Source organism: Populus trichocarpa, chromosome 11, assembly GCF_000002775.5.
Source record: "Populus trichocarpa isolate Nisqually-1 chromosome 11, P.trichocarpa_v4.1, whole genome shotgun sequence".
Classification (NCBI taxonomy): domain Eukaryota; kingdom Viridiplantae; phylum Streptophyta; class Magnoliopsida; order Malpighiales; family Salicaceae; genus Populus; species Populus trichocarpa.
This window is the reverse complement of record NC_037295.2, coordinates 5,862,328-5,874,954: the sequence shown is the minus strand read 5'-3', so window position 1 is coordinate 5,874,954 and position 12,627 is coordinate 5,862,328. Positions and strand designations below refer to the sequence as shown.

The window sequence follows — 12,627 nt, the reverse complement described above, 5'->3', positions numbered from 1 at the left end:
TGAAACCCAATTATAATGATCCAAATATTAAAGGCTGAAAGAGGAAAAAACAAATTTTAATATAAAAAAGGTCAAAACAAAAGTGACTCGAGTAAACCTATATCGGTGGTCAATGTAATACCACAAGTTTTAATGTTGAATGCTAAAATAAAAAAAAATCAATCTAAAAAACTTGTCAAAGTATAAAGATATCAATAAAAATAATTAGGATCAACCCTGATAGAAAAAAAAAATAAAAGAGGATGAAATCGCAAAAAAAATTCAATTTTATAAATAATCTCAAATAAAAAAAATAGCAATCTAAAGAATGATGACTAAATCTGAGAGACAAAACAATGAAGGATGATGAAATTGAAAATAATTTCCAATTTGAAATAATTTTTCAAAAAAAAAAAAATGCAATTAAAAGATGAAGGACTAAACATAAAGGGAAAAGAAATCAAAGTGTTGATATGATTTTTTTTAAGGGATAACGCACAAATCGAGGTGTGGGAGAGAGAAAAGAAGGAAAAAAAGAAAATCAAACTAGCACTAAACCATACAGAATCACCTTGCACGTGTTGCCTATGGAGAAAAAGGACATCAAGAAGAATCAAATGAGGCGCCAGAACCATGATTTCTGCCATTTGAGTCAGCCATATGTGCTGTTCAAAGTTAGCGGAACGATTGATGCGCTGATGTGTGCAAACACACTTTTTTATTTTTTTTTATTTATTAAAATACAACACTGTCACTGGAACCAACTGATTATTACGAGAAAACCATTATAAAATTACTAATAAGCTCATGAATGCATGCTTTTAGAATTTTGAATATAAGGGCAATATAGTAATTATACTATGTTTAAAAAAGTAAAACATAAAAAATTCCCCAAGATCATAGTTGAGTTTTTTTTTCTTTTAAGAATAACAAAGTAATTTAACTGTGCAAAAAAATTTAGATCCACAAAAATATCATTTCATCTCAAAAGCCAATACATCTAATTTCTCATACAAGAAAAAAACAGTAATTTTACAATTACAATGAATAGTTTTTTATACCTAGGCATAAAATATTTTCTCCACACTATTTAGAGTTTTTATTAATTAGAAAGTAGTAATTAATAATAAATTACTAATTAGTAATAGTAATAAAGCCAATGGTTAGTTGCCACAAGGACTATACATATTAGAATCAAACCACACCTTAAGTCCATGACCCATATCCTTTTCCTACCACCTACCTACCTACCTTACATTTTCTCCATATGCCAAAATACACACGCTAGATACTATGTGGTATACAGTAATTAAATGTATATATACTTCCAACATTTTTATACATGTTATTTATTTTATATTTCCTATTTTATATTTAAAAGTAGAGTTTTTAAATCTGGCCGGTGATTGACCCGGTCTAAGATCTAGATCACTTGGGAAAATTTTAATTTTTTTATAAATCAAAACGATATCGTTTTGATTAAAAAAATATAAATAATTAACGGATTATAATCGAGTTTTTGATCAGGTCTAGTTAGATCAATTAAATCACCCAGATTTTTAACTTATCTTATTTTTTTAAACCTTATTGTATTTCAGCTTTGAATCAACCGAGTTCTAAATTAACCCGCCGCGAACCGGTTTTAAAACTATGCTTAACAGAGGGAGGTGTGTCATCGGTGAACAGATATGGTACATTGAATTTTTAACCTCGTGGGGCATTTCGTAGCATCGCCGCATCATTACTTGAAAGTTGAAAAAGCGAAGTTACCCAACACAACACGATACATCATATGATGACAGTTTATGCGGGTTAGTATCCCTCACCCCTGTCCATTTCTCTGTCTCAGATGATTTTTAATTCTTTGTTTAAACAATTTCAAAGACCCTTCTTTTCCCTTTTCCGGTACTGTCCTCCCTCTCCTTCTACCTGCCCATGTATTTGTTTTTGTGATTTTGATCTGGGATTCTGAGATTTGGGGTTCTTTTTATCGAATATTTATGCCGTTATGTTGATTTTGGGGGGTTGTTTTTGAGCTTAGCCATCCTTTTTTGTTTGTTTATATTTTGTTGATTTTTATTTGAATCTAATTTGGGGGTTAGCTCTTTTTAGTTGAATTTTGTTTGATGGGTTTGATTTTTTTTTTTGTGTGGACAAGTTATTTTCGTACTGAATTTTCACACCATTTCTGTTCTGTTGCAAAAACATGTATGTAAAAGAGTAGAATTTAATGGAATCTGCTGATTTTGTTCTTAGATAGTTTTGATAATTTTTTAGGTTTCTCAGGGAACAAAAAATAATATTGTACTAATATCGGTTTATGTAATTGGGACATCTTGTTTTTTAAATGTTGGTTTTCTAGGTGATATAAGCTATCTGAGACTGGGCTTGATTAACCACAATGCATTTATATGGCTGTCCTTTCGGTTCGCATAAGACTGGATTTTGGAATTGTTGTAGAGAGAGAGAAAGTTGCTGCTGGATGCTTACTTGTAAACTAGAGCAGATCAAGCTGTTTTTTTGATTTGGATGCTCGATTTTCAATACAAGATTGGTGATAGATAAGTGGTTTTTCCAGTTTAGATTGATTTAGTGGGTTAGCTGCTACATTCTTCGCATCATGCCAGTTGTCCAAAAACTGTATGATGCCTGCAAAGAGTCTTTCTCGGCTACCGGTCCCGTATCAGAAGAAGCTCTTGAAAAAGTCCGTGCTATTCTAGGTTTGTGGATATTTCATTTTCCTTTTTGCATATCAAATTAGCTCACATAACTCATTTTTTAATCCACTAATTTAGTTTAAATTCATTATCTTAGCACTTTGATGTTTTGTTGTGTCAGATCAAATGAAGCCTTCTAATGTGGGTCTCGAACAGGAGGCACAGTTGGCTCGTCAATGGAAAGGTTCCATAAATGGCACCAATGGACGAAAAGGGCGCAATGGGAGTCTTCAGTACCCACCTCCTATCAAATATTTGCATTTGCATGAGTGTGACAGATTCTCTGTAAGTGATTATTATCACCGGAGACTTTAAAGTTTTATTTGAATTGTACTTAGATTCTTTTAGCGATATTGTCTCCAACTGTATGGATTGCTCATGATAGTGAAATTGAATTCATGGACTTTGGACTTCGTTGCAGATAGGGATCTTCTGTATGCCACCTTCCTCCATCATACCACTCCATAATCATCCTGGAATGATTGTGTTGAGCAAGCTTCTTTATGGCTCGTTACTTGTAAAGTCATATGATTGGCTTGATCTACCTGGGTATAATGATCCATCACAAGGTGCTCATCTTTATTTCCCTTCGTAATTTTGCTGGTTATGTTATGGAATTAGTTGTGGTGGATTTCAGTTTGACATGTGATCTGATATTGTATATTAAAAGCCAAAGTGACCATAGTTGGTAGAGGCTAAAAGCATATATTGGTATTACTGTGGGGCTAAAGCATGCCAATTGTATTGGTATGACACATTGCTTTATTATGCTAGTGTCTAGTGGTTTAGATGATGCTGTGTGTGTGTCTAGAACTAGCCCCTGGCTGAGGTCCCACATCATTTTGAAAGATGTTAAGTGCAGTTGACTGATGATTTTAGCTTGTTGGTTCTTTAGGCCTTGTAAAGAAAGCTTATACATTTGGTCATATGACAATTAGATTTCTTCTTTTGGATTCGTAGAGTAAATTTTTATAGCACAAAAACTCATGCATGAAGGGGAGTGCAAAAAATTGTCACAACCATTGACTTTTTGTGGTGTTTTTTTTTTTTTTTTTTTTCACTCCTGCTTCATGCACAATTTTTAACCCAAATGGTATGATTTTGTTTTTTGATATATTGAAGACATGTAAGCCATATGTATATTGTTGCATTATAAGTTTCCTTTCGGACCAGCAGTTTGGGCAACTGCTTGTGACTAAGCATCAGTTTGAATCTAGAACCATAGTTCGCACAAATTATATTAAAAACATTAGTCGCCAATTTGACCACAATTCCAAACACATCCTAATAAAGTCTGTTGAGCGAAAAAGTAGGTTTTGAATAGTGAGTGTTTGGTGATTGTTTTAAAACCATGGTTTTGAAACCCAAGGCACTTGTCACCATAGTTTTGGAAATTCAATCCCAAGTTGTGTTTCGAGGTTGAGTTTCCTAAACCATGGTTTGCATTGAAATCATGTTTCCATTATTACAAGTGTCAAAATCAATGTTCTGAAAAAATTAGCAAACACGTCCTTGGAATTCCAAACCTGGTCTGTGTCAACTCTGCCACAACCTGGAACACACAGTAAAACAGCTTACATGCTCCGGGACAGGGGGTTCTTTTGTAAGCCAACAACTAATTCTAGGTGTTTGCTTTATCCATTTTAAGTCATTGCCAACTTGAAGTATTGAATTCTCTTTACTCATTTCTTAAATTCTCATTCTCTGGGAAACCACTAACTTTAATGATATTACAGGTTAAGTAGCATCTATGTATTTAGTGAGGAAAATTAGTTGGAAAGCATATGGATTATAATTGCATATGAGATAACATTTCTTCCTCATTCATCCTGATAGAACAGTAATTTGGTTAAGCTTTTTTTTGGGTTGTCTTTCGCACCTTTCTTGAATGATCGAGTTTGTTGGTTGAAATTTACAGCAAGACCTGCAAGACTCGTTAGAGATTGTGAAATGACCGCTCCTTGTGGTACAACAGTTTTATATCCATCCAGTGGTGGCAACATTCATTGTTTCAAAGCCATAACACCCTGTGCTCTGTTTGACGTTCTTTCACCACCTTATTCCTCAGAAGATGGACGGCACTGCTCTTATTTCCGTCGAACCCTTAAGCGAGAACTGCCTGGTATAATTTTTTTTTGACTTCTTTTCTGTCATACTCATCTAAACTTTTAAGCACTTATACTATTTTCCCACCTTAAATTTTAATCCTTTTTCTCCCCTGGCAGAAGGAACAAAAGAATTGTGTGGCATTGAACCCTCCGAAATTGCTTGGTTAGAAGAAACTCAACCTCCAGAAAACGTTGTGGTACGGAGGGGTCTGTACAAAGGCCCTGCTATTAGACATTAAAAGGTTTTTCATTTTTTTTTGGTCAGGATGTACAATACCATTAATCAGATTAGATGAACCAATGGAGAACCAAGGAATTGATTGCTGAAAAAGTTAGTTGTCAACTAACATGGACAGTAATAATCAGTTGTCGGCAATATCAAGGCATTTTCTGTACATATTTTATGTATTGTACTGATAAATGGCAAATGGAAACAAGAAGAGAATGTGCTCCTTAGGCCCGTGTCTTTCCAAGCATGTAACTTTTACTGCAAGGTTTTGCTAGATTATTGCAATGTTTGTGGAAACTAGGTGCCAACAATTCTGTGATAATTTCTGTATGTAATGATTTATTGAATATCCTCTAGGCACCAGCTCGGATATAGCTCGTGGGTGGGTGAGTAAATTGTGATAATATTTGAGCTTCAAATTCGCTGCAAATTGGAAGGCTGTTCAATGATTTTGAGGCCCAATAGGCTGCTGTCTCCGATCCTTGATACTTGACAGCATGGAACCTTTTTTCAACTGAGGAATCTGGTTATAGAGTAAACAAGGTTTATGATTAATTTAGGAGGATTGTGTAATCCAGTAGTTATTTTTTATATTTATATGAGTAGGGTAGAATATAATAGTTAATACAAGAAAAATACAATTTTTTCTAAACTTCAACACATTCCATAATTGCTGAGGAAGCAACAATGCAGTAGCAAAAACCGCACCAAAAACCTGCAGTAGCAAAAAGTCGGTCAAGGGAGAAAAGACAGGGAAGAATCTATTATGCAGAGGAGAAGGAAGCCTTGAATCTATTCTAGATGTTGGTTAATTTAGGAGGCTTGCTTAATGTAGTTGCAATCTTTTATATTTATATGAGTATGGCATAATATAATACTTACTGTGTAATCTTTCTTAAACCACGAGATATTCTATATTAGAGATGAAAAAATATTCAATTTTAAAAAAATACCAAAAAAACCGACTCGAGTCAACCTAGATAAACCTACCAGACTCGTGATTCAGGTTATAAAAATGAGATACGCTCAAAGAGTACAAACCGAAAAGGACTATGAAACCCAATTCCTAGACTAACACAATGTTGAATGGAGATATTAGGAAAAAATCAATTTAAACAAAAAAAACTCAAGTCAATTCAGGTTAACATGCAAAACTCATGACCCAAGTCCTGATGCTGGGATAACACCATATAAATAAATAAAAAATTACAAAACTCAATTACTACTAACTCGTAACTCATGTTATGAAACTGAAATTACTCCATACAATGCAAATTGAAAAACATTACGAAGCTCAATCCATAATTAATTAGTTCAATGGTAAATGATGATTTTTTTTAAAAATAATTCAATAAAAAAAATCAAATAACAATTAAAAGAATAAAAACAAAATTCAATATACAAATTTAACAAAGCATGCATGGAACCTAGGTTAAGAGAGAGAAAAAAAGAAGATTGAGATGCTGGTGACACACCATTGCTTATAATTTTTTCAAATCAAGTATCAATCAAGCCATATATTTTTTTAACACCTCAAGAGCCTTTAACTTTGACAACCAAAACAAATCATCAAGTCTAATAAAAAATAGACACGACATCTAATAAACAATTCAAAAAATTATAAATTAAGGGATTAAAGTATGAAAAAATCCAAAGAACAAAAATAAATAAATAAAAAAGACTGAAAACATAGTGTAACATTATTAAGTACAATTCAAGTGTTTTCTCTCTAGCTGAATAGTAGTTTTACCACATGTCTTAGTTTTTTTTAATGGCAGGAAATCCGGACTTAGGTTTTGATTTTCAATTCACTTGTAATGTTGCGATGTTAATATCTTTATCTTTATTTTTATTTTTTGGTTCTGACTTCTGTGCTACCTGACGAACAACACAGCTGCTTTTCAATAACTGGGCTAGTCATACGAAAACGGGTCGGCGTTGATGAGCTTTCCAGTATTCAGATTATTGAAACTGAGACTTTTCAATGCCACCTTAATGACTACCACATTTTTGCATGCTACTAATGGATTTCTTGGTCGGTATTTAGACTCTGATTTTGCTAAATAAACATTTACCGGCAATTATGGATGATAACTGTTTATCGAGAAAAACTTGTCGTTAGTGAATTTAATTCTATCAGTAGTAAAATAACTGATAAATTTATAGATAAAAAAGCAAGTCAAACAAGACAAACATTACTAGCATTATTTTATCAGTAATTTATTTCATTGATGATTTATTTTCATATTACAGATGGAATTAACCCGTTGGTGATGTATATATTGTTAGTAACATTTCCTGTAATTTTTTTGAACTCTATGGAACTCTATGAGGGACTTGGTCCGTCAGTGATTTTGTCTGTAATGGTTAGTGACATTTCATGTCATTTGTTTTCAACTTTCTAGAACTTTCTGATAGATTTAGCTTGTCAGTAATACCATCAATAATGTGTTTAATATTTTTTAAATTTAAAATAAAAAAATAAAATAAAATAAATTAAAATAAAATAAAATCTTAAGCAATAAAAACGAATAGAAAAATTAAAATCTAAATAAAACCATATTTAATTATGCCTACGAAAACAAATTCAACCAAGACTAATAGCTAAAACAGACGTATAAACGATATTTATCTTTGAAAAATCTTATATCATAATGATTAATTTCTTAGATATATCTCTCAAACAAGAAATACAAAATAATAAGAAACTAAAAAAAATAACAATAAAATTTGAAGCATAATACACCTTAAAACTCTAGATTAAAGTCGAGAAATATATCACAAATCTTCAACAATGAAGTCACTAATTAGCAACCCAAAAACATAGCAAATAAAACCTAAAAAAGAGAAGAAAATGACTCTTCAGATAATATTTAATTGTTTTTTTGTTTTTGAATATGTTAATCGATCCAACTCAGTGAGGCTTGTACAATTGCTTACAAAATCAAAAGAAAAGAAGCACAAGTTAGGAACATCATAGGCAAAAGATTAAGCTTTGAAAACTCAAAAGTGGCAGGATATTTACCTAGCAAAGTCATGGAGGTGTGTGGTGGAAAAATGATGAAGAAGTTGAGGGGAAGAGAAGGAGAGAGAGAAGAGATTGATAGAGAAGAAGAATACAAGTTTTCTTATGAAATTAGAGATTCTGGTCTTTTAGTTAGGGCTTTTTATCGATGAAATTATATATAGAAAATTAAATATTTATATTTTTTTAACATCCACCAGTAATTCCGTTGGTAATTAAAACTTGAAATTTTCAATTCAACATAAAATGTTTCAAAGACCCCCCAAAAATCTTAGATGAATTTTTAGTCCATCAGTAATTATGTCTGTAATGGTCGGTGGTAAAGTCATGTAATTGTTTCCCAACTCCCTGGAACTCTGCGAGGGACTTAGTCCATTGATAATTCTATATATAATGGTTAATGGAATTTCATGTAATTTTCCCGTAACTTTCTGGAACTCTTCGAGGGACTTAGTCCATTGGTAATTCCGTCTATAATGGTCAGTGTTATTTCATGTAATTTCTTTCTAACTCTCCAAAACTCTCCGAAAGACTTAGTCCGTCAATAATCTCGTTTGTAATGGTAACTGGCATTTCATGTAATTTCTTTTAAACTCTTTATAACTCTCCGAGGGACTTAGTTCATCGGTAATTCGATTGGTATTTACATTATGTCTATAATGCCATCGGTATAAAATAATTTTTAATTACAAGTGTTCTTGTTTTCCTTATCTATCCAACCTGTAAATATAGTAAAATCACAACATAATAACACCATTTATATTCGTAATAATAAAATCACAACAATAAATACTCTGTCAGTGTTAACAATAGTTCATTATAAAGGAACAATCAGAAAGATTACATTAATGTCAATTTCATTACATATTGATTTTTTACAATTTTATCAAAATTGTCTTCTTCTTCTTCTTCTTCTTCTTCTTATTCTTTAATTTCATCATCATCATCATCATCATGTCCATTATAATCTTCTTCATTGAATTGATGCTCGTCGATATCATCATCTTCATCGACTTTTGTATGTCCATTAGTTCCAAATATATCATTTAACTCCTCAATGTCAACATCACCAAAAATATTCTCAACAACATAAAAATTTTAATTTTCTTCTAATTCGGCAGACAAAGCAACTCGATATGCATTAACTAACTCATCAATTTGAAAGACATCTCCCGTATTTACTTCATTGTTACCTTCCTAACAACTTGAACACGACTTCTGAGTTTGGTTTTCACTACAGAAAATCAATCAACCCTAATATGATCCTTTATAAATATAGGAGTATAAGTTTAATAAACTTGTTGGCATTGCTTGAAAAAAACAAAGACATCATCAACGTTATGAAATCTAGCCTTTGTATTAATTTTAACCAAACCATGATGAGGATCTACTCTGATTCCTCTATCGATGATATCATATTAATATCATTTGAATAAACAAACTTTATTTAGCTCGTTATGATATTGCTCTTTAATAACCTCTTCTAACTTTCTATAATAATCAACTTCAAACTCATTAGAAATTGATCACTTAATATAAACTTTACTATTATAGATCTTTCTACTTTGACTATACTCTTCAATATAAAAGACATATTTATCGATGAAATACCCATTATAGCACCTGGCCTTTGTCTCATGACCCAAACATAATAAATTCAAACTATCACTAACATTCCTTTCTAATTGATGAACCTGATACATAATTATAACCATTAACAATTAAAAAAAAAGGTTCAATGAAATTAAGTATTATGAGACATACATATGTCCTAAACCCCGTTGCAAATTATTCATCTTGTAATTAAAAAATTTGAGATTCAGTAAGATGTGAATTTTGAGATAGTAAGAATTAACAATATTGCCTACGATGCATCTTTCAATCTATCAGTTTATGAGAGTATAGAAAATAATTATTTAAAAATAACAACATATTAATATTGTACTTACTAAATAAAAGATCTCAATTCATCGCAGTTAAATAACATATAATTATGTGCATGTCAGAATTCAATTTCTATCAAGTATCTTCCCCTTGTTGTATTTTTTGGTACATGTCATCTAGGATGAGAAAATATTGACAAATTTTCACTTGAATGTAGTTCCCCACATTCATCATGTCTTGGAACGTGATTTATTATTGTTCTCAAGTGAAGCTCAAATAGTACGAGATAAATATTGAGATATCTTTCATAATATAAGTTTTACATATTGAAGCCTCAACATGTGCCTTGTTTTTAACTTTTCTTCTCTAGGTTGAACAAGTATCTGAATGGAGTTAAATGAATTTTTTAAATTAAAAAAAAGACCATTGGAATTTAATTAGGATGAATATATAATCTTTAACCTCTCGAATGGATATATCAATCTATACTGGATAAGACCTCTAACATTTGCCTCAAACAATAGATGTATAGGTATATGCTTCATTAAGTCGAAGAAAGATGGAGGGAATATCATCTCATGTTTGCTGATTGTATGAATGATATTCATTTCAAGCTTCTCCATATATTGAGTATGCAACTTGTTAAAGCATCTCTTTGGGTGCATCCTATATTATTTTTGGCAATAAATCCCGGTAATTAGGTGAAATGAGTGTTTGCATAAACACGTGATAGTTATTGTTGCATATGTGCGGCGTCACAATGATCGTCCTCTCAGAGTGGGATTAGCATGAAAGGGTATAGGTGGAAAGAACAAGGAATTCTTGTCACTTATCAATGAAACCAAAGGAAAGGGAGTCACCACCTAGTATTGTGATCACTAGAAAACCTATTGGTCTGTGAGAGTTTGGACAAGGGGACATGTTGTGAATAGGGGGTGTATCACTCCTAAAACACCTTACCTAGGGTAAGTTAAATTGTTGTTTGTCTGAAATAAACTAAGGTCTTATTGTGTTTTCTAACCATTGGTCTTTATAAGGTTTAAGAAAAATCCTCCTCGGTAAGAAGGTTATTATCTTATTAGGTTAAAACCTAATCATTCTAAAGTCAAAACATGAAAAAGGAAGAAAAAGTGTCTTTTTATTTAATACTGGAAATATATCCTACGTATAAGTTCATAATCCCATTTATTAAAGAAAATAAAAAATTTGGGAAAAATTTAGAACATATAAAATAAATGATAAAAAACTCTTTTATTTAAAATCAGAAATACATCTTACGTATAAGTTCAAAATCCAATATATTGAATGAAACAATTTGTTTTTTGTATTTTTTTAAATATAGACTAAATTCTCATAGCTTTAATAAACTAGTTATTAAATTCAAAATTACATGCAAAATAAGATGCTAAAAGATATATATATATATATATATATATAGTTTTGAGAAACTTACCCGTTTGTAAATTAAAATAAAGATTGTATTTTTGAAAGAAAGATTTTTTTGTTATTGTTTTTATGGAAGGGAAAACAATTCGTTCAATACTGAAAAAAGATCTCACGTGTAGGTCATAATTTTAAATATTAAATATGCGAGGGTAAAAAAATAGGGAGTTAAATGCAAAATGATCTTTCAGAAATTAAAGATTTATTAAAAACTATACTAAAAACATGTTTGACAAGACGTAAATAAAATATTTTTATCAAGGCTATTTTAACCATGATATCAATTCAAAACAAATTATCATTCATCAACTTAAAACCGAACAACGCCAAAGATCCACAAAAATCTTGTTAATTTCATAGACTTTGTTTAAATCGCATATTAATTCAAACAAAACAACATAAACCCAAACATGAATCATGTATCAATATTTAATGTCAGAAAAACAATCACAATCTAAAAATAAACTCATAATTCAACACAAATATTCAAATCATCTCAAAATCAATAACACATCAAACCAAATTAAAAGTGTTCAACAATCCAAAAATATACACAATAATAAGCATTTCTCCAAAAATTCCACAACATTATAGCAATTTATCCAAAAGATATTTGAGGTCATGAATCGACCTTTCGAGGGTTGGGAATAGGTTAGAGAGGCTGCTGTAACCAAGAAACAGTGCTGGACATGGAGGAATCGTGGCGAAATAGTTGCAGCACGTCTGCTCCATATGCCACCATCACTAGCGGCACATGGGTTCACGCGCCAACTCAGGTAAGACCCAAAGAATGGATGGATTTGAAGCAACTTTCCCTTTTCTTACACCGCAGTGAGTGTCACTGTTACTTGCAACGAAGAAAACCACATAAACAATTGGTTTTATTTTCCTTCTTTCTTATTCTGTTTTATTTTTATGATTCAAGCTTCTCTTTGATTTGTTTCCATCAATTTGAGTAGCTGTTGGTAGTGAAGAGGAAGAGATGAGGCCGTGATTTTTGGTAGTGTTGGTTCTAGTCACCGAATTTTTAGCATGGTCACACTGTAAAGGACGACGCTGCTCAGGAGGAGACATCGTTGTTATGGCGATGCTGGTAAAGAAAATAAAGGAAAAGAAGTTCCTAGCGTAGTGGAGAGGAGAGGAAAGGAGTTAAGGCTGGTTTGTGTGGGGAAAATGAAAAATCAGCCTTTTAGCCTTTATGTGTGGCTGGAAGGCAAAGGGTTAAAAAATGATGTCGATTGT

At 31.7% G+C, this 12,627-nt stretch overlaps 1 protein-coding gene across 3 annotated transcripts; it reads left to right on the top strand.

Moving 5' to 3' along the window:
- The first annotated feature begins 1,635 nt into the window (after window positions 1-1,635).
- Window positions 1,636-5,260, top strand: LOC7472303 (plant cysteine oxidase 4). 3 transcript variants are annotated; one of them, XM_002316784.4, is made up of 6 exons: window positions 1,636-1,790; window positions 2,342-2,699; window positions 2,818-2,981; window positions 3,118-3,265; window positions 4,615-4,818; window positions 4,922-5,260. In XM_002316784.4, the coding sequence occupies exons 2-6, from the start codon at window positions 2,600-2,602 to the stop codon at window positions 5,041-5,043; spliced, it is 738 nt and encodes a 245-aa protein (XP_002316820.1). In that variant the 5' UTR covers window positions 1,636-1,790; window positions 2,342-2,599; the 3' UTR covers window positions 5,044-5,260. The 3 variants fall into 3 exon arrangements, with proteins under 3 accessions (XP_002316820.1, XP_024467286.1, XP_024467285.1); XM_024611518.2 differs by having other exon boundaries at window positions 1,733-1,884; XM_024611517.2 differs by lacking the exon at window positions 1,636-1,790 and having other exon boundaries at window positions 1,802-2,699.
- The last annotated feature ends 7,367 nt before the right edge of the window (window positions 5,261-12,627 follow it).